General features: G+C 42.9%; 2 protein-coding genes across 4 annotated transcripts in view; one reads left to right on the forward strand and one right to left on the reverse strand.

Annotated features, from left to right (window-relative positions):
• TMEM255B (transmembrane protein 255B) overlaps nt 1-9,156 on the reverse strand; it is a 50,636-nt gene extending 41,480 nt beyond the window's left edge. The window contains exons 1-2 of one of the 3 annotated variants that reach the window (XM_085552439.1): nt 8,913-9,156; nt 1,559-1,701 (exon numbers count right to left, since the gene is read on the reverse strand). In XM_085552439.1, coding sequence (XP_085408565.1) covers nt 1,559-1,701; nt 8,913-9,153 — 384 coding nt within the window. In that variant the 5' untranslated portion in view covers nt 9,154-9,156. The remainder of the gene's footprint in view (nt 1-1,558; nt 1,702-8,912) is intronic. The other 2 variants (XM_015849497.3, XM_015849489.3) reach the window with 2 other exon arrangements.
• Nucleotides 9,157-22,383: 13,227 nt separating this feature from the next.
• On the forward strand, nt 22,384-27,144 carry ATP4B (ATPase H+/K+ transporting subunit beta). The gene is given in 7 exon segments (XM_032442615.2): nt 22,384-22,537; nt 23,811-23,939; nt 24,250-24,363; nt 24,973-25,172; nt 25,986-26,042; nt 26,352-26,444; nt 26,831-27,144. Coding segments are annotated over 7 exon segments (900 nt in total). The 5' UTR covers nt 22,384-22,425; the 3' UTR covers nt 27,026-27,144.
• Nucleotides 27,145-27,996: the final 852 nt, after the last annotated feature.

The following is a 27,996-nucleotide window of genomic DNA, read 5'->3' on the forward strand; positions in this document are numbered from 1 at the left end:
CTTCCATAATCATCTGTAAGTGCTGCACAAGAGTCAGCAATCTCGAAAAACAGGGCAGGGACAGCAGAGTTCCTCTGACATGGCCAGATATCATACAAGGTTTGCAAAATATTGATACCAATTAACCACCACTCTTTCTCGGTTTGTTCAATAAGGTAGCATGTGCACAAAAAGAATTCCAGATTTTAGGAAAACCAACCATCTTTGGAATGGAAAAGTTAATAATTAAAGGCTTTGTTTTCAAAACAGAGCTATTTTGACTACTAATGGTTAACATCTAAAAATCAGCAGATTAATTTATTTTTCTGAGTGAACAGACCTTGTTTTCTTCCTAAAATAAGCTAAATGCTGACATAAATTTTTTTGAGCACGTGAGTCTATGGCTTCTTACACTGACTCAACACAACTTTCCAAAAGAAATTCCTTTCAAGGGAACGAATGCAGAGAATGTGGCCTTCTAAAATACTTTACTTCAATTTACAGAATATTTTTATCAGTATTAATATATCTATTTTAGTTTAATGAAAGGAAGAGTCATTCTTTTAAGGTTTTATTCTTGGAACTAGCTTTTGTTCTATTTTTAAAACACCACTTCTTATAGATCATTATCCCAAAATTATCTTTCTGAAAGACCTGTTCTCAACATTACACTAAGATGTAAGACGACTTGCTTAGGAGGAACAGTCCTAACTCGTAAGTTATTAATGGCAATGCAAAATGTATGCACAGTATTAAAAGATTAAATGCCCTTTTCTTTGGGCATTTCACAGAGAACAAGAACTAACGGTACCTTGCAACACATACATAGAATCATAAAATCACCAAGGTTGGAAAAGGCCTACAAGATCATCTGGTCCAACTGTCCACCTATCACCAATAGTTCTCACTAGAGCGTGTCCCTCAAAACAACATCTAAACAGTCCCTGTACACCTTCAGGATCGGTGACTCCACCACCTCCCTGCCTATTCCAGCACCTGACCACTCTTTCAGAAAAGTAGCATTTCCCAATGTCCAACCTGAATCTCCCATGGTGCAACTTGAGTTCATCCCCCCTCATCCTATCACCAGTTACATGAGAGAAGAGGTCAACCCCCAGCTCGCTACAGCCTCCATTCAGGTAGTTGTAGAAAGCGATAAGGTCACCTCTGAACCTCCTCTTCTCCAAATTGAACAATCCCATCTCCCTTAGCTGTCTCTCATAAGGCCTGTGCTCCAGACCCCTCACCCCCCATTTAGTACCTCTTCATACCCACCACATTTCTTTTTTTTACCTTGCATCCTTTACTACCTCCTCTTGGCTGTCTAGGGGAGGGCAAATAAGACCCTATAATAACTATTTGCTGCCCTTGTTTTTTTGTGCAAGGCCTCCCTGGAAGACACAGGAACACGACAGAATTAAAAAGATGCAGCACGAGCCTTGTGTCCAGTGCAGGCACATGTTTAAGCAGCCTGTTCCAAAAGTAAAAACAATACAAAGGATTTAGAAGGAGAATTTGTGCATGAGGACAGACACCAAGACTGTACAAGAGGATGAAGAACACTGGTTTCTTTACTCACAATGATGCCTGGGTAGTAGCCTCCCACAGAAACATTTTCTGTTCTTGTTGTAGCTGCCAGACCTATGGTCAGTATGAAAATCGACACCACCAGTAGAGAGACTGTGAACCAAAGTGAGGTCTTCTTCCTTTTTGCAAATTGCCCTGTAGAAGTGAAGGTGAGGGGGGGAGGATGAGGAAAAAAAAAAAAAAAAAAAAAAGGTCTGAATTGCAAAAACTGCAGAACAAATACAAAATAATTGACCATTTTCATTTCTTAAACTCTTCTGTTGTTAACCACTGCTGTTCTCCCACTAATGCAAACTGCTGTCAGACAACAGAGAGATTGAAGAAATAGAGTTAGCTGGAACTCTACACAGCTTAATGTACACACATTAGGCATGCGTACAAGATAAGCTTTAATTAAGCTGAACTGAATGTCAGGTGATGATAATTATGCTTTATTTTCTGTAATAATTAAGTTGTTCACATCTGTAAGTCAAATCCTGCAGGCCTTGAACAATGCTCACTTTTGTGAAGTTCCAATTTAAGTCTATCTTGGCAGAATATACAAATTTATATTTTCAACAAGATTAGCATATGTTCTACGTACTATAAAAACTATGGTGGGCATATTAATACTAAGGCAAGCAAAACAAATTATATCTCTGAAACATATCTGTAATGTAATTAATCAGGTAATGACATATGGGACTACCCTTTCAAATAATAGCTGCTCACTTAAGTAGGTTCATTGTCACTAGGTTTTGGATTCAGGTACTCAGAAGATAAAGGCAGCAGGCTCATTTAATGCTTTTATCCTGCTTCAAGCCACTTACCCTTGTTCTCACGGTGGTATATGTGAGCAACAGGCACAGACTGCTAACATTGGAGCACCACGCCACAGCACAGACTTATGTAAACAGCAATCCATATGTGACACTAATGAACAAAATGCACCCAAAGAAATCAGACAGAGCTCGTAATGCCCCTTTCAAGGCTCTTTTTGCTCCAAAAGGCGAGATCATGCAGGATCATTTCTGGAGCACTAAGTCATGCAGTGCTGTGCTACACCAGGCTACAGCTTTGTGGCACAGAGCTGCAGCAAGAGCACGGCCTGCTCACAGCATGAAAGCAGTGTATTTCTCTCCATGGCAGTCTGCACACTTGGGACTCATCTGAAGATGAGGCAAAGGCTGGCACTGTGCTGAATGCTGTGGGCAACAGCACAAACCACGGAGAGGAAAGTGTGAAAGAGAAGGTATTATTGTTTGTATTGGACTCTGACAGTGAGACAAGATGGTTCTGCTGCAAACCATGGCATGGGAGATGAAGAAAGTCAAACAACCAGAAGCCATCTGTGATTAGTCATCTTAGTTATGTGGCTACTCAGTTTAGAAGCCAGACTTGCAAACTTAAGTCAAATCATTTCAATGAATAAATTAACCTATTTATAAGAAAATGTATTTATAAGGAAAATCTGTATGTTTGCTGGTATTCCTAATGTGGAGAAAACACAGTCCAGTCCTTTGGTATGAAATTCAAGTAACTCTGCTGAAAACAAATATCATCTACTGAGCTTAGGTACATCTCTTTCACCTGCATGTATTATGTGTTCCCAATAACCATCAAGAAATAATTCATTGGACTCTCCAGTAATTCTCTGGCTTCACTCCTTCAGCCTGTGCGCCAGCTGTCTACCTCTGGCCATTAATCTCCCCATTAATCTACAGAGAGTCAGAGAGGACATGGAAATTCTTCATTATCAATCCTTTCTTCGCTACAGGTATGGATTTAAATAAAGCCAGTTCCATTTCACCAAAGCCAGTTCAGAATGGAAATAGCAGACTTCACATGTGTAACTCCACAAGTCAGCTACCCTTCCCATGAAGTAAAATGGTTGATTCAATACATCTACCAGATTTTTTAATGTATTGAAGTGATTTATTCTTACTTGACTTCTAGTCTTCAAGCTCTTACTGCTCACACTTTTAAGTATTTCTGACATTACCGAGGCAGCAACCTGTTCTCTGTTCCACCTCAAAGGTACAGTTCTCAGGCATGCAGCTCCAGCAGTGTTAAGTAATAGATGGAAATGCAGCACACTACACACAAAGTAAAAGTATGCTGGTAAACCTCAAAACTCAGGAAAAAAGGGGGAAAAAAAGGAGAAATTTTTCATATATATATAAAATTATGTGTATATGTATATAAAAGTTTTCCTTCAGCATATGGATTAAGGTACTTAGTTTCAGATTCCCAGACAATATCCAAACTAGTTGCTTGCTGTTTTTCAGCAGAAAACCAATGGGATTTCCTGTTTTTTTCTCTCCACTCTTATAAAGTTTCACGTATCTGTCCAATGAGTCATTTTGTAACCTACAGAAAAGTATATGTGGAAAAGAGGTTGCTTTCTCCAAATCCATTCAGACCTTTTCAGATCTCCTAAGCAGTCAGTCAGGGAACTCTTTGGCAGTGATGAATTCTCTACTAGTGTGAAAGACTCAAATACTTCATTATCTTCCTTATCCCTAGAATGGAAATCAAGTTATAAGGCAGAGAACTTTGCTGGTAGTAATGATGGGTTCCTTCAGAGCACCAGAGCAAAGCTGTATTCTTCTTTAGTAGAAGACTGAAATGTGATTCTTCCTACACTCCTGCAAACAGACAGCCTTTAATCTGACCAGTGCATTCAGAACCTGGCGTCCTTATTTGACAAGACATAATTCTTCTCATTCTTTCTCGCCAAACACAATACACACAGGGAAACAAATCTAAAAGGATTTACAAAAAATAAAATAAATGTACACTTCTAACCCTACCATAAACATAAATAAGTGGAAGTGAAGGAAAATAGATGGGAATTAACCAGCTCTGTCTACACATTTTAGTGAAATATTAATTCAGACTCAGAAGAACGATGAAAAGTTGATCAGTGTAAACTTACCACTGATCATCATACAGCAAACCCACCCATCACTACACAGATAGCATCAACTTAAACACTGCAGAGCATGTGAGGAACAGAAGGGATGGAAGGCAGGCTTACCCCAGAACCTTTGAACTTGCTTTCCCACCATCACCATACATGTACCTTTGCTTCAGCCTCTGCTTATGTATGAGGTGGCTCAGGGTACATGGCAGTGATGAATTATCTCAGATGTAGATAATACACATAATAATGCAGTGATGCATACAGATGTGCAATGCGTAAGGTACTTGCAGTGACGCATGGCAAAGACCGAGAATGAAAGAAGGTCTTATATCAAGAGTGCTTTATCAACTCTCTGGCAAAGCCTTCCCTGTGAATGATCCTTCTTAAGCACACCAGATCAGTTCAAAGGGAAAAGGAAACTGCAGCATGACCAACATTCATTACTGGGAATCCTTATCCCAGCCTAACCCTCCACAGCCATGAAAATCAGAACAGAAGAAATGATTTCATAACTATTCTGCCTTTTCAGAACTACCAGATAAATGAAAGAGCTGCTGCAGAAAGCTGATGTACTTGATTCCTGTCTTCACCAACAAGGTCTCCATCTCAGAGATAAGAACCAAGGAGGAGAATTACCCCCTGCAATACATAAGGACTGAATTAGAGATTCCTTGAGAACAATCCATGCATTCAAATCCAATTGACTGACTATATCTATGGATACCAAGAGAATTGGTTCTTGCTTCTCTCTATCATCTTTGAAAAGTCACAGACACCAGGGAACTCTCAGTAACTGAAAAAAGGCAAACACATTGCCTGTCCTCAAAAGGGCCAAAACAGTGATTTGGAGAATTACAAGCAGATTAGCCTCATGTTGGTTCCTGGGAGAGTGGAACAAAAAATTATGGAGCGTGTCCTCTTGAAAGACATTTCTGGGTACATAAGCAAAAGGAGACTGGCAAGAGTCACAACTTGACCAACCCAACTGCCTACCACGACAAAAAGTCTGTCATTGTGGAGCAGTGAATGTCATTCACACCAAATGTGACAAAGATTTTAACACAGCATCCTACAGTGTTTTCAAAACCAAGGTGAGACGTCATGGTCTGGTTAAGTAGACAAGGAAATGTTTAAAAAGCTGTCTGGATGACTGACTTCAGAGAGAGTGGTTAATGTATAGTGTATACTGGAGGTCAGTAACACATGGAATACCACAGGGGTCTGTTTGTTGGATCACATGTAATATTATATCCAATTTTAGACCCCCAGTACAGGAAAGACATCAGTTGGCTGCAATGACTTCAACAGGGCAGTCTTGAGAAGCTTGAGGGGGCTGGAGTCCTCACTATGTAAGAAGAACCTGACAGAACAAGGCTTGTTTGGTCTGGAGAAGAGATGGCTTCTGGCAATGCCAGTAGCGGTCTTCCAATGCCTACAAGTCATTGGTCATCAAGAGGACAGAGTCAGGATTTTCCTTGTTGGTACACAGCAGAAGGACAAAAGTCAGTGAACATAAACTGAAACATAAGTGTCCAGGTGAGGAAAAAGGAAAAAGAAAAGTTAACATTAGGAGAGGGAAGCACTGGAACAGCTCTCCCAATAAGGTTTTACTGTCAGCATCCTTGGAAGTTGCAAATATCCAACCATACGTTCTTTTTTACATTCTACACTAGAAGCTCTCACAACCCCCTGTAGCTAGCCACAGACTGTACCCTTAGCAGAGATGACTTATAGGTGTGGAGAGAGGCCCTCTCTATAGCAGACAGTGGAACATGAAATCTCTTGTCTTCAAGACACTGTAAAACTAGGTGGGTAGAAATTGGCTTCTAAATTGACTTCTGCTGGTAGTCTGGGTTTCCTTAGTCACATAAAAAAAAGTTTGGTACCCTTATCAAAATGTGTATTAATTATATGTATATACCTCACCAGCTTATTGTGAGGACTAAGTAATATTTGTAAAGCAGCACAATATCTTCAAATGGAAAGGGATGCAAATGGTTCTTACTGTTATTTTCCTTACTCTATTTCAGTCACGCTGTCTCCCAAGACTTTCTAAATCTTTATTTACTGCTGTTTCTACCAGTTGCCATGCAGCTTTCGGATCTGCTTTTATTACTTTCCCGTGGGTCCATGCAGCCAAAAAGCAATGCCAGACTGTTCCCAAGGGCATGGTGCTGCTCATAGCACAGCCAGCCAGCCTGATTCTTCCCCAGCAATTCTGTGGTAAGCACTGGACCAAAGGCTGACCACATAAAAGTCAAGACATTTACAAGCACAGGAAAAGTTGCTGTCAGCATTTCTAGGTTGATTTTTCCCCCCATTGTGGATGTTTTTGTGCTGCAGGGAAGAGTTAATGAAGGCTATTGACCTTGCAAGTTTTTGACAGGTATCCCCTTAAAATTCTTTAATAGTGATGCAGTGTGAACTCTCACTCTGAGCCTCACTCCACTTTGCTTAACATATCAAATTTATATCTTAGTATGCTGAAAGTCAAGTGTGTGGAAAGAAATCTTATCCTATTCTCAGTGGCTTAAGACCCAGTCAATAGAGGATGTGCACGTTATTATCTCATCCTCGGGAGCAGAAAGAAGTGCTCACTAAAGATCAAGCTCTGCTGGTCACATAGCAACAAAATACAGCAAAATTTTTTTGTTCATCAGTGGCAGAAAGCAACATTATTTACAATGCTCTGCTTGCAATGACCAGGGGGATAAATTCAATTTGCTGGACAACCATGGAAAATGAGTGGTTTGGTGGGGAGGGTATATATTAGATTTCTGGTACAATGCAAAGCATTAGGTCCTTTAATGAACTGCAGGCTCTGTATTTGACTGAAGAAAAGTATGAGTTTAAAAGGAGAATGAATGAATTTATGATGCAACATGTCCATGGTATAGAAAGCGGGCAGAGGCCAAGGAAGGGAAAAATAGAGTGAAACAGTATCTCCCAGCTCTGGAAAACATGTGATCTGCAATTTAACTCAAAGTAGACTAAATTTAGACTGAGACAACTCTGTTTTACTAACTTCACAATTCATTTTAAAATCCAGCTCCAGTCATCATAAAGTCCATAAGAAGGGAAACACTGCAGGATGTAGCAATTTGCTGGGACTAAATCACATTTGCTAGATATCGGTAGCACACAGTTCCATACGTTCCTCTTTGATCTAGTTAGGGTGATCTAAATGGAAACGCTTATTTGAAATAATGTACCATCCAAATGTGTATTAGCATCCTAATATGAGAAAAGATAACTGAGGAAAGTTTGTTAGCAGAAAGAAAAGGTATATCTTCATTACCTAGTGAAAGAACTGCAATTCTGTGTTTCTGACAGAGTGGCATTGATCATATATAACAAGATCATTTAAGCAGAAAGTCACCAGACAGAGGAATATGGTATCAAAGCAGTAATACAAATTCTGCACTTGCTGCTTTGGTGCTGCGAAGCAAATACTTAAGGGAAGATGTTTGTAGCTAAATTAATATTTTTTAATTACTGCAGTGCTCATTTCGGTGCCATTTCTCTCCTGGCTATAGCTCTCACTGTCTATTTTCCAAATGAATCCTACGTTGCTTCCTAAAGCTAAATGTGATGGACTGGGATGCTTAAAGGGGATACTCACACCTACTACCGGCAGTTGCCGTCTCTTTCCTGATTAAATGCTTGACTTGTCCAGAGTGCTGAACTAATTAAAGCAGATGCGGCAGCACTCATTCCAAGCCACAAGACAGCAGCGTGTATCAGGTCCGTCTCTTTAACTGGTGAGGAAGAATCCATTAATGTGATATATTCAGCTCCTTCAGAACCACGGAAACAGTTCCGTTATGAAGAACAAAACCAACCCACCCAAACTCACAGTGCTTTGCCACTCCCTTGTGTGGCGACAGTGCTACCGCGTAGTACTGAGATGACCTCACAGCTTTGGCAGCATCTATTTCACCAATAAATAATTGAAGGAGCAGCTCAGCGTTACTTTAAGGACAGCCTGCAGAATCCCACTTCTCACCTGAAAACATCCGTCAAGTTATGTTATGTTACAGCACATCTTCCCGTCACCTTTTCAACACTGAGACTGTTCTTCCAAGTGTAAGGAGAAGTTTAAGCTTAAGGTTTAGGACCTCCGTGTGCACGGCAGGGGCCAAGTATCTCCAGCATCTCATTGCCAGCTGCGGTTCCCTCTTCCCCCTCCCGCTCCTCAGAGTAAAGCTATATGGTCTGAACGCTAACAAACCAGCACCGCGATTTGTTAACCACAGCGGCACGCCGAAAAGAAAGCAGGCAGTCTGTAAAGACCTCAGCAAACTGTTACAGCCCCTCCGCCCGCCCCGGCACGCAGCTCCGAGGGACGCGGGCGGACACGCCTTCGCTCCTCCATCCCCAACATCCAACACAGCAGCGAATCGCCTCTCCCCTCGAAGCTCTCCGTGGGGCCGGGGCTCACCTGTGGGGTCCAGCAGGGCCAGCGGGCCCCCCACCGTGGGGGCGGTCGCCGGAGCCATCATCCTCCGCGGGCGGCTCCGCTCCAAGCCGCGATGCCGCCGCGGCTGGACGCGGGGTGCGGGCGGGACCGCCCCACGGGGAGCGTGGCGGGGCGGAGCGGGGTGGGCGGTCAGACGGAGGCTCCGTCGGTCCGTCGGGAGGTACCAAGCGGTGCTGCCCGAGGTTGAGCTCCGTATTGGCATGGTTAAGAGTACTGCTCTTTAATTCAGCTGGACGTGCTAAGGAAATCATGCAGGAAGTGAAAAAAGTACAAGATAAGTAACCATGAAGTAGTCATTGGTTATTACAAGACAATTGCTGGATAAATCACTTCAAAAACTGCTTCCTGGCTCCAGCCAGTTTCCAATGTGAATTTTGCCTGGCTGTGGGGTTTTGTTGTTGTTGGTTTGGTTTGTTTTAATTCTGTTTTCTTTTTATCTGTGAAGATTTGAAAGAACATGCCAGCTAAAAAGGGGATTCAAGAACGTACAGCTACGTGTGACAGCATCCAGAGGTATCCAAGATATATGAACTACACACAGGTCCATGTGTGTCAGAAGTGAGTTTATTGCAACAAAAATAAATCAATCTGAAATCTGGATGCGATGCTGAAATTGTTTTAATAGGTGCAATTGCAATTACACTTCTAAGCAGCAAATTTATATATTTAAATGTGTAATTATTTTGCCTGTCTTAAAGCATTTACAAAAATCCCTTTAACTGTACAGTGAATTATTCTGCCCACTTCAATTCTATTTTTTTTTAAAGCCCAAAAGTAAGTGAGGCATCCTGTACCTTTCTTCATATCAGCTGCTCCCTAATTTAGTCAAGGTGCCCTTCATTTCTACTGCGGTAGACACTGTTAAAGTCACGGACAATGTATAATGCACTCTCAGTGACGGAAAAGAGCTCCTTGCACCTCTTTCTTGTCATGCAAGCTTCCTCTAAGATGTACTCAACAGTTCTGCTCAGTTCAGATTTAAAGTCTCAGTTATGTTGTTCTCTTTCTTAGCAGACTGTTTTACAATGTAATTGCAATCAAGGAGAGCCAAGAGGCAAGTTTCAACCAAGAATCACAGAATCACAGAACCACAGAATCACAGAATTGTAGGGGTTGGAAGGGACCTCTAGAGATCATCGAGTCCAACCCCCCTGCCAAAGCAGGCTCCCTACACCACGTCACACAGGTAGGTGTCCAGGCGGGTCTTGAATATCTCCAGAGAAGGAGACTCCACCACCTCCCTGGGCAGCCTGTTCCAGTGCTCCGTCACCCTCACCATAAAGAAGTTCTTCTGCACATTCGTGCGGAACTTCCTATGCTGAAGGAGCCCCTCAAGAGTTGTAATCTACTCCAACATTTGTCAAACTGATCTCATACTTGCTTTATAGACTCCTCACATTTAGATAACACACAGTATTCCTCAGAAACTCTGAACAATAAAATATGAAATTGGAGTGATATTCTGATATAGTTTCCACCATAGCAAACATTTACTGGTATAAGGAGAACAACACAGTTTGGAGGATGGGGTAGTTTGATCAGTTGTGATGGTTTGGTCAACTAGGACGATGGCAGAGGGAGCAAGTGAGCAGAGACAAGTGGGTCAGCCCTTGATGCTCACTGCAGGAGGCACGTAACCAGCCTTAACCAGTACCTTGGAGAGGTACTGCAGTGATAGAAAATGACTCTCTTTCTTCCTCCCAAAGGCCTTTATAAACAGCTCAGGTAGGTTGTTTAGAGCAGAGTAAGATGATGGGCACTTACTGTAGTACGGTCTCAACATTTTTTCAGTATACATGTCCATTGAAAAGTCAGAAGTGCAGCATTTACTTCACACAGGAGAGAAGAATCTTGCCAATTTATAAAATTTTATGTTTAGGATTAAATAAATACTTGAAGATGTAGCAGAAAAAAAAGGCCATAAAACTTGTCTTAGAAGTTGGGTCCTTCTGGAGGATGTTAAGCGTTATCTAACTGTAAAGATGAGGGTTGGCAAAATAAGGCAGTGGAGGAGGTGAATCACATTTAGATGAAGACAGTGAGATGTACACCAACAGCAAGCAGGCTCACGTTTAAGAGCCAACGTGGTTCTCTGCAAGCATCACAGTAACTTAGTGACTTAGACCAGCACAGTGACTTAGACCAGCCTCTGTTTTAGCTAAGTCACACCTCTCAGACTCCTTCCATATCACTCTAGAAGGGGCTGCCTTTACACCACCTCACTTGTGACAGCATACATGCTGACTCAAACAAAGCTGAAAAACGTGGCCTTTAATTTTAAAAGAAAAGATGATGCTGTATTCTCTGTTGATACTTCTGTGGGGAAGAGAGTGTTCAATGAAAAGTTAAAATGTCAGTATTTTATCTTTCATATTCCTATCTTGCTTTATTACGACAGCACAAAGGAAGGACCACAGCATGGTTTATTCTTTCTGCTTGATTTGAAAGTACCAGAATTAATGGTGCATGTGGTAACATGGGCTGCCCGTGGAGATAAGGAGAGATGTTGAAATAAAAAAAGGTGACAGGTTTTAAAATGTGTTTTCTATCTTCAGGGCCAAGACACTTTCAGCAGCAGTTTAGAGCTTGCCAGTCACTTTGTTCTGTAATATACTGAATTATCAAGAACAGAAAGAAAGTTAAAAGTAGCTGGTGGACCATGACTTGCTACTGGGGACGTTTAAGCACCCGGAAGATGGACTACTGCTTGCTGCCGTGGAAGTTTAGACATGCAGATAGAGGACAAAAGGTTCAAAGCCACTGTTGCCCAATTTCATAATGGAAAAATTGTATAGAAGAAATAAAAAGAATAAAAGTTCAGAATGGATTAGAATGACCAAGAGTTGGACTAGTATTCAATGTATACAAGGCCTTCATCCCTGATGACAAATCTCCATCTTTCCTTAAGATACCAAGTGCACGAGGATGGCAGAGACGGAGAGGATTTTCCTGAAGGACTCTACAGATCCCACTGAATTGAAATGGTTGAAGGAGGACAAAATCAAAGCCCTTCTGTCTCACTTGCTTTCTTTTATGCAGAACTGCCTGTTAACCTGGAAGAAAGCCCTGCTACTTTTGGCAGTGCTGCAAAGTTGCTGGGGAGTAACGGCCCAGTGCTGCAGTTCAAAAGGTGGCAAAATGACTGGAGAGCTGCAGTTGCTCAGGAGGAGCAGCACTGGATGAAAAAAACTACAGATGTATTCCATGCCCATGCACAGCTGAAAGAAGATTAGAGAACTGGAATAAAAGCAGGACACCAGTCTCCCTATTGTGTGGGGTTTTTTTAGTACCAGTAACAAAAGTGGTCACAAGTAGGGTCAACTTCTATGGGCTGTAAGCACTGCAACGCCTCTGGAGGTACATGCGCAAATGGTGCCTCACCATCCTTCATTTCGCAGACTTTTAAAGAGATAAAACAAGTTATGCCTGGAGATAAGCTGACTCTTCATAGTAAACAGATACCTTGATAAAACAGGATCTGCTTTTGCCTCATAGACTGAGAAAGAAGGTTTATATCTTACACTAACCTTGTCCTCTTATATGACTGCTCATTTAAAAAAAAAATAAACTTAAGGTGTGAAGTAGATGGGATGGGTTTGTATCCAAGTCTCTTACAGTCTGGATTTCCTTCCTAGATTATGATCAAGACATCATTTTTAAGGTTGCTCCTCTTAGCTGCAGCATCTGCTTGATTCCAACATAAATGCAACAGTAAGAGATGATGCACAAATTCCTCATCCTTGTTCCTGAGGTTCTATTTGAGTGTGATCAATTGTCTACAAATCAACCTTTTGTTTAAGTTAATGAGGTAAACAAAGCTGTAAGAAACCTAATATTTTCATCAATCATCTTCAAGCATGATTTTTTTTTTTTTTTTTCCAGTGAACCTATTGTGGAAATGATGCAAGGAACTTTTAGAAATAGATGATGTCCATTTCCATCAGTAATATGGTACTGAATCTTTACTTAGGCTAATATCAATATCTCTTTTCCTTTCCAAAAACAGCCTTGGTTTGTGACACTTGGTTTGTCTGGTTTGGAGAAAAGGGGGCAGAGAGGCAACCTCATTGCTGAATTTTATCAGCATTCACAAAAGAGAAAGCCTGGCTTCAGGGCTGGACACAGTTTTGTGGCTCCTTGTATCTGCTCAGCTCCATAAGGCGAAAAGGGGGCAGAGGACCTGGTTGGAAATCACCACTTGCATTTGAGGAACCAGCTTGCCATGTACTATGTATGTGCTTTATTTTAAATAACACTTACCCCATATTCAAATGAGTCAGTAGATGTGATCACGCATGCCTGTATCTAGCACCTTATTTCAAGTGCTAATGGTGCTTATTGCTTTCTCCCGTAATAAAACTTTCAAAAGAGCTTTCATTTGGCTGTTAAGTTTTAATTTAGGTTCCTTCAAGTAAAGGCACTCTTCTCTCAACACAACTAGTAATAACAAAGTTTACTGATCCAATTTATAATCCCTTGAGGGCTTTTTGAGCAGAGATTATGGATGCATGTTTCCAAAGTTACTTTTTAGCCACCTGGGAGCACTTATATGCTAAAACAAGTCTGCTTTTATGGACCTTGATTTTACATTTCCTCTGCGTCCAAATTCCTGCTGAGCACAATGCCAGCCTGGCATGCACAAGAGACATGGCACGAGACCCAAGCGCTCTCTACTCTGACAGTACACTTAGGATAATTTAAGATCTAGACATACAGCACCCTACAAAAGTTATCAAGTGTTTAATCTCAGTATTACCTGCTCATATATCTATATATGAACTTGCTTTTGGAAACTTCTACCCTTCCTATTTTGATGAGTGGCACCTTTAGGAGAATGGGCATATTCTGCAGTGTATGTGCTGTTCATGCAGCACCCAGGATGTACTGGCTTCTCATATGGGGGTAAAAGAAGGACAGTGCCTGCTTTTGAGAGGTCTTAAAAAATACAGAAACAGAAATGAAATGGAACATAGACACTCCAGTGGGATTGGAGGTGGGGGCAATTGCTGGGAAATGTCATATGAGATTGAGGGCCAAGGCAAAACCTCAGCAGAGGAAGGGGAATACCAGAGGGAGGATTTAGAAGAGCAGAGAGGGAGATAGGCAGTAAATGCTGCAGCTTTTTAACTCCTCAGATAGCAATGGTGCTTTCAGCAAGACATAAATTGACCCCAACCTTGTGGTGACTTTTCAAATAAAAGATGATTTTTTAATTAATTGCACAGTGAACAAGAGAGAAATGAAAGCTTCTTTACTGTAATGATGATTTGCGTTTGGGAGTGCTCTCCTGCAGCATAACCAAATGGCAGGCAGAGTGCTGTGGTGCTCTGGCAGTGCTTCTGGAATTGGATTAGGCCCCCTCCTCCACCCTGTATTGTAGAACAGTTGCTCCTAATTGTGCATCCTATCTGATTACTGACTGCTGCTTCTGATTACGCTCCATCTTTTCCCTTTACCTGCTTTTCATCTTTTGCTTTGCTTCTCTATAATTGCATCAGACTTGCCTCAAGGTCCCAAATTATTTTCTGTCAGCTTCAGGTTGCAACAGTTTGTCTGGAGGATTTGGGCAGCTCCACTTGTCCTGGCATCGTTCATCTCTTGCCTGAAACTCTGGCTTAGTGAGATCTGATACTGGCCAAGAGCAGAAGCACTTCCTACAGGTGCTGTTGGTCTGAGCTCTACCTCAGGGGATGAAAACCTCAAGCCATCATGGCCTGTGTGTGATGACACTCTTCAAATAGCTCAGTGGGGCCCCATAGCAGCCAACTCTGAGATGTGGTTTGGAATAGAGAAACACTGGAAATTTTATAAAGGGAAACTGAACACCAAGCTTGTATTGCTGCTATCGATTACTTTGCTTTCATTTATAAATAATGCTTGGTTGCTGAGGTTGCCAGTAAGGAGGTCTAAGACTGCCTGAGGTGATATCTTATTTCTTTAGAAAGAGCTGATTCAATATATTAGACACTCTGAGCGGTGTCGTTACAGAAAGAAGTAGTACAGCCTGAAAGCAAAATTCACTCACATGGAAAAAATGGGGTTCTCATTCCGTATCGGGAGGAAACAGATCTTTCCTTTTTCCTAGGTGAAAATAGAGACACCCATTTTCAAAGCAGCCAATAACAAAGAGGTTGAAAGAGGTTACGTATGGAAATGCTGAAGTTTTGGACTCTGGGTCCAAAGCCACTTTCACTAAATCAAGAAAGCAAACTCATATATCCTGACAAGGACTGATACAGGAGCTGGTGTTTGGCACAAGTACATGTTTGATGTAGGAACATACAGGACACCTGCATCTCAATGTGCACATCCATACATATGCACAGCGAGCTTGGTCTATAGGAAGGAAATTAAACACAGGAGTTTGCAGGTGCAGCTAGAAACTACAAGGCTCCAAGCAGCTGATTTGTTTATTGAACTGCAGGATTGTTTTGATACATTTGAAATTGAAGAAGCTTTAAATTAGATTTCTGCCATTTTCTCACCTTCCCAAATGGACACCAGATGCACTGAACTCATATTTTTACAGTCTCTGTAAAGTAATTAGTCTCTGACTAATTTTAAGGTATTTTTGTTTTGCAAGTTAATGCTAGCATATATGCAGATAGCATATAACACACAACAGTTAACATTTATGTTCATACAATACCAGTCATCAGGTTCATGTGCTAACTGTATTTGCACTGAAGGAGTGTTCTTGCACTTGTTTATGAGGAAGAGCATTGCCTAGGAAGGCCCTTCTTGATCTGTGTTATACTCAGTGGATGAACAGAGGTTTCTGAAATCAAGTAGTTTCTCTCTGGAATAGTTTATCCTTGTTTTATTCAATCTGAGACTTGTGTCATTGTTCTGCCTATCAATCCTCTGTAATAGCATGTGAACCCATCAGCCAACTTAATGCCTTTGGCAGAGGTACAGACCACCAGTACAGCCTAGCTGAAGGAGGGGGCAACCATATAGTGAAGAGACAGGGAGTGGAAGGGTTTCCAAGAGAGACAAACCATGCTGGAATTTATGCAGGAGAGATGAATGTAGGAAACTCTGCTGACTCTGCTCATTGTGTAGCAGTTTGTCTTGTGTGTGCAAATGGGATCCTGGGCTCCATCAGGAGAGGGGTGGTCAGCAGGGATAGGGAGGTGATTGTCCCTCTCTACTCGGCTCTTGTGAAGCCCCATCTGGAGTACTGTGTCCAGGTGTGGAGCCCTCAATACAAGAAAGACATAAAGATTTTGGAAAGGGTCCAGAGGAGGGCCATGAAAATGATCAGGGGACTGGAGCACCTCCCCTATGAGGACAGGCTGAAGGAGTTGGGTTTGTTCAGCCTGGAGAAGAGAAGGCTGCGGGGTGACCTCATTGCAGCCTTTCAATACCTGAAGGGAACCTACACCCAGGAGGGGAGTAAACTCTTCGAAAGGACTAAATTCGAAGATTTAGGTTGGATGTCAGGGGGAAGTTCTTTACTAGGAGAGTGGTTAGGCCCTGGAACAGGCTGCCCAGGGAGGTTGTGGATGCCCCGTCCTTGGAGGTGTTCAAGACCAGGTTGGACGGGGCCCTGGGCAACCTGATCTAGTAAATGTGTATATTTGGTGGCCCTGCCAGGCAGGGGGGTTGGAACTACATGATCCTTGATGTCCCTTCCAACCGGGGTCATTCTGTGATTCTGTGTGTTAGCTTCAAAAACACAGATGGGTTGTTCACACCAACAAGAATGTGTCTATGTGGAGATGAACTGCTTATCTGTCTTTCAGCTTCCAGTAAATTCACAAATATACATGGTGTTTTGGTCTAGCTCAGTCCAGCTCAGTTTTGTTACAGCTGTGGGATCAGAACTGTACTCCTTTTGTAAAAGACTTTAATAGACAGTGTTCAGGAGGCAACATCATCTCTCTTCCCTTCAGAAGTCATTGCTGAGTGCTTAGAGAGAACTCCTTATGGAAAAGGGATGTCTAGTAAACAGTGAAAAAAGCAAGTCAGCTTTCTTCCTCTCTTGCCATGGATTTGCTTCTCCAAAGAGGACAGCATTTCTTCTCCACGCAGTCCATAAGCCATAGGCACATTACATAGAAGTGATGGTGTAACGGCTTGTTTACAAACCTCAAAGCAAATCTGCTGATTTATGTCACAATACCTCATCAGTATCCTGGAAAAAAGTGCATTGAAGGAAATTATGAAGGTCTGCAGCCACAGGGAGGAGAGGCCAAGTGATGGAAACATCAGAACCCACTGAAGTGGCGTGCAGCAGCTGGTAATACTTCCCAATGTACGCTTGCAAGGTCATGCTGCTTGCAAGGAGACTCCTACCAGCAGGAAACAAGGCCTGACACTTCCTTATTATGAAAGGACATCTGATAGCCCAGATTGCTCTACCAGGCAATCCATCACTCATTTATTGGACTCTAATGAAACTGGATAGCTGTTTGCCCCTCCTGGATGCATTCTGCCTTCTGCTCTATAGGTGACTGATAAGCACCCTAAATATTGTGGTGAACAGCTACTTTAATTTTAAAAGTGGAAGATATTTGCGAAGATGAATACTGCACGCTTCTCCTCGTCCAGAAAGATGGAACTGGAAGAGATGCAGAGATACATTGGCTCACAGGATGATCAAAAGTACTGCATGGCCTCTGCACTGGTACTACTAAATCCAGGAAGGCCCTTCTGTTTGAAAGGGAGATGAACAGGGTTGGGAAGAGAGTTGCAGGGCCACTAGGAGATCCATGGCTTCCCAAAAGCTCTAGGACCTCCATGAAAGAGGGGCTTGTGTCTTGCTGGGACAGCAAGTCTCAGGACCCAGAGAAGCTTAACAAATGGGTGGTAAATTAAGGGCCCCCACAGGACTCAGCCCCTGAGATGAAATAAAACCCACATCAGAGCTTTTTTTGTGTGCTGTCCTGCAAGCTCTTTGTACAAAAGTAATAAAGCCACTTAATGTATAAGTACATGTGCTGGGAAGAGAGTACCCACCTCCAGCCTCCCAGTCCTTCTGCTGGGGCCTTATGCATGCATGATTGTCTTTGGCTCATTTGCCACTCCACGTGTCCCCTGATGACACCTTATATTCTCTCCTCACATTGCTCCTCAGTCAGATTTACATTATTCAAAGATGTCATCGGTTTTGTGAGATAGAAGACCATCATGAATGCCGGGAGACTCAACACAACATGTGACTCAAAGGCAGCTGGCACATCCAGAAACAAGGTCAGAAGCATCCCATTGCCAGCAGCAGGCTCTAAACAAGATAGACAAAGCTGGAGAAAGGCAAATAGTCATAGAAAAAGGCACCAGTGTCTTCACAGCAACTGAAAAAGCAAAGCAAAGCAAATTGCAAAGGGAGTAGAAGGTAAAATGCAGGATGGAAAGAGAGCAGCAGACATCGAGAAGGCTTTCTAATTGTAAAGTATCTTGTTGCCTGTCATAGACATTATGTCTCTTATTGTGCTTGTTTCCCTCTGGTTCTGTTGTGCATCATTCCACTAATTCTTTTCTTTTTAGATGAGCACTGTTACATGAGACACCTCCCAAATGATACATTATTACCAAGCTGCTTTTCAAGTGTGAAGTCAGACTTGGCCTGAAATGGGATTGCAGAGAGAAATACAAAGGAAGGAGGAAAAACAAAATGTTAAACTCAAGTTTTAAGAAGGGCATCATCTGCATATATGCCAGCGATTTTGAGCAGTCAGACCCCATACACATGGGGGAGTAAAGGTGTTATTCTTCTCATGAAAACATATGGCACTGTTCAAATCAGTGATCTGGATTTCCTACTTGCTTTTCTTCATACAGAAAAAGCATTTCATACAGCCCTTGAGAGGCTATCATCCCATCTTTAACATCTGATTCACTACCATGTTATGGCCTGAGGTCTCCACTCAGACTTGTATCTGCGGGATATTTTTGTTCACCATAAGTATGTCCTGAATATAAAGTATATTAAAATATACAGTTACCCTTGTAAACAGAAAAGCCTGTAAAACTAATATTTCTGCTCAGTGCCACTCACAGAGCAAATAAATAAACACTTATTTCATTGAAAGCCCTGAAACTATAATTCTAAATTTAAAAGAATAAAAAATTAGGATTTATTTTCATGGCCAAATGAAAATCCATCCAGAGAGGAAAATAAAAGCAGTAGATAAAATCTATTTCTGGATGTACATTTTAAGGCTGGGAAAAGCCTGTCGACAACCGTCAGTCAAATCCAAAATATGTCTTTGGCAAGTCCTGTGAATGCCCTGTCTCTGTGTCCCCGTCTGTAAATGCATTGCAAGGCTCCAACCCTCCTGCAGTGAGTATTTTGGGATCCCATGTAAGTGGATCTCTGTGGCAGTGTGAATATCAAGCAGGGCTGTTACTCATTAAGAGATGTTACACGGCTCTGCTACGGACCAGGCCATCCTCTGTCTGTTGTTGATAGTCAATTATGCTTACAGTCATAGTTCCAAACAACAGGACCTCAAGATCTCAAGCTTCAATATTCATTACTGATGCTGATCCCAGGCAGCCAAATCAATATTAAGACATGCTGATACTTACATTCTGAAGAACAGTAATGTTCCAAGATGTTCCCATCTCAGAGGATGACAGTCAAAAGTCTCTACAAATGAAAGGTCCTACAACAGCAGGTAGAATGGGACATGGGGAGCAGATTCAGGCAGGGGAACAGCCTACAGGCAGTTAAGGTGGCATTTCTGAAGGGTAAAATGTAACGCCTTGGCACAGTCTGCCCAGGGAGGTGGTGAAATCACCATCCCTGGAGGTGTTCAAGAACTGTGTGGATGTGGCACTGAGAGATGTGGTCACTTGTCATGGTGGGGATGGGCTGTTCTTCTGAGCCATGCTTGGTCTTACTTCTCTCACAGAGGTGCCCACACAAAGAACTTGGCTATGACCTCCTGGCTAGCCAGAGAATCATAGTATGATAGAATTGCTCAGGTTGGAAAAGACCTTAAAGATCATCGAGTCCAACCACAACCTTCCCATACTACTCCCTCATCATGTCCCTGACCACCACATCCAAACAGTAGGCAGAAAAATAAGCACTTACTTAAATCATTTATTTCAATGCGTGCAAGAGGAGAGCAAACCTTGCGTCGCCGAGGTGCTGCTGCCGAGGCAGAGGTGAGGGCAGGCAGGCCATGTACGGTGCCAAGCAAGCTGTGCGCTGTGCGCTGCTGCCACCCACCGTACCGCCGGAGCCGTACAACGAGCAGGGAGGAGGATACAGCCTGTGTGACCCTGCCACTTGGCTGTCCTTCAGCTGAGCAGCCAGCCCAAGGTCGGAGATGGAGACATTAAATACCAGCAGGAGAAAGCAAACATTGGTCCCCATTCATGCAGCTCTGAGTACATGAAGTACCTCGCTGCTCTCTGGATGCAGTGTGTGTGCATGCTCACCATGACCATGGCCTTGCAACTAAAGGCTGAAAGGCTGCAGAATTTGGGTGGAATAAAGAGACCAGTGCTGGCTGCAAGGCCAGGGCAGTGCACACACTATGGCTAGCCCTGCATAGCCCGATGAGGAAAAAGGGCATGGATTGAATCCTAATGGACTAAAACAAGGAGGTACTAAGACCAATGAGCCTCTCATGGAGACACGGAGAGGTGTCCACTGGTTGGTGACAAATGTCCTGACAAATGGCCTCAGCAGTGGCTGGGAACCCTTCAACAGAGCCTTTGGAACAGTCGTATCTCCTTGCTACATTAATAAACCTCTTCAGACAGGCAGTGCATATTCCCATTCACATACTTGAATTTTCCATGTGATTCCTTACTTGTCACAGCTCACACTGGTCTATGCCACACAACTGTTGTGTTGTGATAGCTCTGAATTCAGCTCTGTGGGCACCAGTGCTTCCAGACCCCGGCTTTTGGTGTTCTTTTACCTCCTCTTTTACCTGCAGATGTCAGTGCCCTCTGCTCACAGCTTTCTGTCTCCAGCTTTTCAGCCACTAAATCTGGCTGCACAGTTTGGTGGGCAAATTAGGTATCAGTTAAATAATTAAGGTAAGGCACTCTTATCAGCTCCCTTGAGGCAGATTTCACACACTGCATGGAAAAACCCTCCAAGGAAAAATCTGACTTTACAAATCTTTTCATTCCAGAATTTCCCCCCAGCCTTTCACAGGAAGCATCAAATTCTGAGTCACTTTGTCCAAAGAGAGGTGGAAAATCTCCAGGTTCCCACTGGGATGTTTCTAAAATCATGCATGAGAGAAGGAGTGACCATGGCTGGGCCTCTCTTGTCATGGTCTTGGCTGCATCTTGGCAAGAGGACAGGGGATGAAGGTGATGTGGCTCTGCTTGGTCAGAAGCATCCATGACAGGTAGCAACAACTGAAGATCTTACAGATATTTTGCCTGCATTTTCTGATGTTTTCACTGCTGATTCCAAATACTGAAGAGAGAAGCCATGTTAATTTAACCACCTGCTCTCATAGGACTTTGACGCTTTGTTTTTCCTACTCCTGATTCCGTGTGTAAACACGTGTTTGTAATTTACTGTTCTTAATATATTTATGTATTTAACTTATTCATGTTCAAATGATGTACTTGGCTCATTATAAAATAAGGATATAATTAACTTGCAGTAATTTTATTTATGCTGTTGTATTAATGTGGTTAATGCATTTATGTAATTTGTATTTCTGGAGCTTCCAGTTAGGGCAGATTTCCATCTGTTGTATTTTTCTCCTTTCTTTTTGCCTTTTACTGTAGATACTCCTGCTATTTTCATACATTTCCATTTGCAGTTTTCAAGGCCCAAGGCCCTTTCCTGCCATCCACATTTCTCAACCTTTGTCACGCTATGCATTGCACTTGTGCTTCTCAGATCTCGGGGTTCCCTATGTAGCAACAGTTACAGACAAATGAGATATAACACAAGAGAGAAGATGATCACATGAAATCCTTGGCCTAGGGCTCATAGAGCGTACTGCCAGCTTCCCACATAGCGTAACACAAACTCCTGAATGCACGAATCCCATATCTCTGCACACAGTTCTATAGGTTGTAGTGGGAATATTGCAATCGGTATTTGCATGTTAACTGGAAAGAAAGAGGAAGGAAGGAAGGGAGGAAGGGAAGAACATAAAGTAAAACCAGTGAAAAAAAGGTTCTCCATCTCTTTATCTGTATCGATAACTACTATCATACAGAGCATATCACAAGCCTTAAGGCACTCTGCGAAGTGCGTAATCCTGCCAATCTCTTTGGGGCCATTTACCTGGGAAGGGCATTTGATAGGAGCTGACTTTCCTTTGCCAGCCTCAGCACTGAGTGTTATCAGCACTACCTATAAAGTGCGGTCAGTAATCAGCATAGGGGCTTTTGTTGGTATAGGCAGTGATCTTTTCGACCTTCAGTGGAGGGGAAGGTATAAAAACCAAAGCAGTTTGCTTGGGCAACTCTTTGAGCCTCCGTTGAATTTCTTCATTTCCAAGGAAGACTCTTTTTGGGGAAATCTTGTGGGAAAATGGCAACTTTAAATGAAAAGAAGACCTGCAGTGAACGGATGGAAAATTTCCGCCGTTTTGTCTGGAACCCGGAAACGAAGCTGTTTATGGGAAGGACCTTGATTAACTGGGGTACGTCTCTGTGCACAAGGGTCTCCTTTCTGCCGCCCTTAGAAATCTTGAAGGGATGGGGGTTGTTCTGATAAATGGGAGGTAATGGGAGGATGGAATTTTTTATAACCTCAATTCTCAGATGTGCTCCTGATCTTCTTCCAGTAGCCCTCCTCTCCGAATAGTCAATTAGGTCAAAACGTTGATCCAAGAAGCTCCTGCAAATACTCTGAAGCCTTTCTGGACCAAATATTTGATAAGGACAACATTTGATATATAGAATCATAGAATGGGTTGGGTCGGAAGGGACCTTTAAGATCATCTAGATCCAACTCCCCTGCTATAGGCAGGGACACCTCCCACTAGACATGTTAACATCTTATTAATAGCTAAGGGTTATGGCTATAACATGACGCTGACTTTGCAGAATATAAGGGCTTCTGCTGCAGGGGAATTTGGCCTTGCTGCTGCACTGGCATTGTTCAGCCCTGCAGATGCCAGGCTGATGGGGCCAAGCAATGGCAGCACTGTGATGCAGACCTGCACTGATGTTCTCTACTTTAGAGCTAGCTGGGGAAGTGTGAGAAGATATTTCCTGTCCAATTCTCTGGAACCACATTTTGCTTTTTCTGAATTTCCTTTTTAAATTACCACATGTTGAGTAAATCTATTTTACTGTTGAATTAATGCCTACTTCAGCTGAGACTCCCAGTTTGTAGCCAAGCTCATGTCCGCTACAACAATGTGTTTGATGAGCTGATGATCTGTGTTCTGGGAACTGCAGCTTGGAACACTTTAGAGTGTCCCTGCATTTCCTGCGGGTCATAAGTGTAGCTGCAAGCTTCCAGAAGGTTTTCTTCTGATGGGAAATGTGTAACTGTAGCCTATTAGCCATTCCTATAAACAAAAAGCAGACCTAAGTGTGAATCTTTCCCAACTGTGTATACATTATGTACATATGTACAAAAAATAGCATTACTCTGAATCTCACCCCATACTGAAATAGCAAGACAGTGCATTTTGCTGGAGGTGAGATATGGGTTTAAAACAAGCACACCCAGAACACTGAGCTCCATGGTGCAAGCAATACAAGCAGCAGCTTGCTTTTATCAATGAAATCTATTTGCTCTTTTGCTCAGTCTCTGTGCTCCATGAAGCCACACAATCCTTCAAGCATTAAACAACCCAAGTGCCAGCTATGCCCAGGCTCATTCCCTTCTTGCTGACATGATGCCATTGGCTGCAGCGTTCACTCAGCATGAGCCCAAAGACCCCTCCCCTCCTTTTCCCCCAGTGTGGATCAGCCTGTACTACCTGGCCTTCTACGTGGTGATGACTGGGATCTTCGCCCTCTCCATATACTCCCTAATGAGGACAGTGAATCCCTACGAACCAGATTACCAAGACCAGCTCAAGTCCCCAGGTACAGCAACTACCTTAACCATCCCTTTCAACCTCAGCCTGAAAGCACTTAACAAATGTTAAATATTTTAATGAAGCTTTCTTTCTCAGGATTCTCTTAGTTTGAGGTTTGCTGACAATGTCATTTCTGGGGAATACTAAGCGTGGTGTTTTCAAGAGCTGTTTCTCTCCTGGCAGGACAGCTCGTTTTCTTACTGTAAATGAGTACAAGTCCTGGGGAAATCCACTGCAGTCACTGGGATTATTTTGTGATCTGCTCTGATAACAGCACCTCTCTTCTGCTTTGCTTTCCCCTCTCCTCCCTCTTGAAGGTGTAACGTTACGACCGGATGTGTACGGGCACAGAGGGCTACAGATCTACTACAACGCATCTGACAACAAGACCTGGGAGGGGCTGGTGACAATGCTCCACACGTTTCTGACAGGTAAAGAAGACAATAAGGCCACCTGCAGAATAGTGGAGAAACGTGCCGTCACTTAGAATCATAGAATCATAGAATTACCCAGGTTGGAAAAGACCTTGAAGATCATCAAGTCCAACCGCAGCCTAACCAGTACCCTAACTCTAACAACTTTCTGCTAAATCATATCCCTGAGCACCACATCCAAACGGCTCTTAAACACAACCAGGGATGGCGATTCAACCACCTCCCAGGGGAGCCTATTCCAGTTCCTAACTACCCTTTCTGCGAAGAAGTTCTTCCTAATATCCAACCTAAACTTGCCCTGGCACAACTTGAGGCCATTTCCCCTTGTCCTGTCACTTGTCACTAGTGAGAAGAGACCTGCCCCACTCTCATTTGAGTTGGAAAGGACCCTTAAAGGCCATCCATCCAACTCCTCTGCAGTGAACAGAGACACCTACAGCTGGATCAGGGTGCTGAGAGCCCCATCCAGCCTGATGTGAGTGTCTCCAGGGATGGGGAATCGACCGCTTCTCCATACAACCTGTACCAGTGTCTCACAGCCCTTATTGCAAACTTCTCTATGAGAGGCTTCACAGAGGAATTTTCTTTCTTCTTTCACAAACCCAGCATATAGCCCAGCTGCTCAGCACCTGAACATCAACTGCACAAGCAACACATACTTCATCCAGAACACCTTTGATGGCCCAAATAACACAAAACTGTCCTGCAAGTTTACATCAGATATGCTTCAAAACTGTTCTGGCATCACAGATCCTACTTTTGGATTTCCAGAAGGAAAACCTTGCTTTATTGTAAAGATGAACAGGGTAAGTGCAATGTCAGGCTGCAGAGCAGTAAGGAATTAGTTGGGAAACACTGGGTCTCTTGATTCTCAGCTGGGGAGCTCAACTCTGCTTTGCAGCGGGCAAACAATTCACTCCACTTTCCCTAATTGTGACCAGAGAAACAGTGGGGCTTCGTCACAACCCCTCGCAGAGTAACACGAACAGAATTTCTGAAGCTTTGGGGCAGTTTTGTTAGCATCTAAGTAGTGATGCTGTCTGAAAAACCAGTATGTAAAAGCTTCTCTTCTGTGCAACCGAGACCCTTCTGTTAAAGCATTAAGATACGGCTCTAGGTGAAGTGACTTCAGAGATGTGCTTCTTGCACATTCCATTTCTCCAGCCTGCAAAGAAAACCTCTTAATGAACATTTCAGGTAAAACGCTGAGCATTGTAGTTCAATTTTGGTACAAAATTGAAGAGTTTGTATTCTCCGTCAGTTTCTGAAAGACAAAATCCCTTCATTTTTGGTTTGTCCCGCACACTAGGCTTGGGCATGGAACATTTATGGGAACCCAAAGATGAGATCCAATGGTGAGAGCAGAACCATACAACTTATGTTTGCAGGCAAAACTGGAAGGAAGTTCCTTTTCCTGAGAAAGTTTCCTATTAGGACACTCACAGTGCTGCTTTCTGAACACCTCCAGGGCAATATCCCCACCACTACTGAAGCGAGGCAGTCTGACTGATGGGGCCTTATGCAGGAACACATTCAGCATCTGAAGTTCAGTTCATCTTTTGCTCCCTTTTGTCTTCAAACCATCAACAAGATGATTAAATGCGTGCTTTCTATTTCAGATAATCAAATTTTATCCTGGCAATGGCACCGCACCAAGAGTGGACTGCACCTATGTAGTAAGTGTGTGAGGGCTGAACTGAATGGCTTTGAGCACCACAGCTCTGCTAGCCAAGTGGCCTAAGAACCAAAAACCGGCCAAACCAAAAAGCACTTGCAATTTGTTTTTTACTCTCCCAGTGCTGAGGTTTATGATTAACTCTTCAAAGCCTTCTGCAACTTTCAGCAGATCTGTTTTTCTTAGCAATGATAGCAGCAGATTTCCACTTTTATTTGAAGATTGGCTCTGAACAGATGGCTGTACTTGAGCAACAGCAAGGAAATATTTGCAGGGGGCAGCCAACAAACCTCTCTTATATTACCAACAGGGTGATGAATCCCGCCCACTGGAGGTAGAATACTACCCGGTGAATGGCACCTTCAACCTGCACTACTTCCCCTACTACGGAAAGAAGGCACAGGTAGGTGCCCACATAATTTGGCTTTAATTTTCTTCATCTTCTTCAGATAGGGATGGGACAAGATGGAATGGCTTTAAGATAAAACAGGAGAAATTTAGGTTAGATATTAGGCAGGAATTCTTTACTCAAAGGGCAATGAGGCACTGGCACAGCTGCCCAGAGAAGCTGTGGTGTCCCATCCCTGGAGGCACTCAAGGCCAGGTTGGATGGGGCCCTGGGCAGCCATTCCAACCCAGACTGTTCTGACTGTATGGTGATGATCTTTGTGTAACACAAAATGACTGCAGCTTTCCTGTGATTTTATGTGAACTGGAAAGAAGGCCTATTTTAAGATTTAGAAACTGGCACTGGTGAGATAAAGAACTCTTATTTTTTTTCCCTCCTAGCCCACTTACAGCAACCCTTTGGTAGCGGTGAAATTCCTCAACATTACAAAGAATGTAGAAGTCAACATAGTGTGCAAAATCATTGGAGCCGGGATTACCTTCGATAACGTTCATGACCCTTATGAAGGAAAAGTGGAATTTAAATTGAAAATAGAGGACTGAGCAGCGAGAGATGCTTCTGCAAAGCATGTGTGAAGAATGACTTACCTGCTGTCACATTGACTGATATTTATTTTCTATGATTGCCATATGAATGTACTCAAATTACAGAGAGAGCAGACATTTTCTACTGAGAGGTAACCCATATAACTAAAACCCAGCACATCACTCAGCGTGAGGAGGAGGTGGGAATCATCCCCAATGTACATAGCTCTGTGTTCTGTGGCTACACTGCACTTAAACCTCTGTGCAAACCCTTGTACAAAACATGCATCTTCTAATGCAAGCAGGTGTGCTTTCCAAGAAAAGGAAGCATGGGATCAAAAACATTGCTTTCCATCATTTTTCAAACTAATAAGTAACTGATGTATAATACTGAATACTGGATACTGTAGAAGCAAATAAGATAGCTAGAAAAATAAGTAGCTCAAAATACTCTGAGATAATACCCTTCTCAATCTGCCTTGTACAGGATGTTTAAATTTACAAGGGACAGCAAAATGATGTGTGCCAATGCGCTGCTTTGTGTACCAGCCAGCTGAGTCTGACTTCAGTTGACAAATCAGTAACTGCAAGAGAAGAACTTCAAAGGGGTTCTGTAGCTTTTCTAATACCTGCCGTTTCTTTCTAACAATAAAAATACTTCTTTAGTTGGCTGGTTGAGGGGGTTTTTGTGTTTTGAACCGCCATATAAAGCAATGAGTTGTGGGTTACTTGGATTAATCTGGAAAAATGAAGACCAAATGAACCATAAAGACTGGAAAAGATCACCCAGTTCAGCCTCCAGCCCAGCCCCACCATGCCCACTGCCCACGTCCCTCAGTGCCACATCCACACAGCTCTTGAACACCTCCAGGGATGGTGACTGCACCACCTCCCTGGGCAGCCTGTGCCACTGCAGCACCACGACTTCTGAGAAGAAATGTTTCCTAATATCCAACCTGACCCTCCTGTGAAGATGAGTTGCATTTTCCTACTGCGTCCATTTGCAAACAATCGTATAACTG

The sequence above is a fragment of the Coturnix japonica genome, chromosome 1 (assembly GCF_054131305.1).
Source record: "Coturnix japonica strain WE chromosome 1, WE-NBRP24, whole genome shotgun sequence".
Taxonomy (NCBI): Eukaryota; Metazoa; Chordata; class Aves; order Galliformes; family Phasianidae; genus Coturnix; species Coturnix japonica.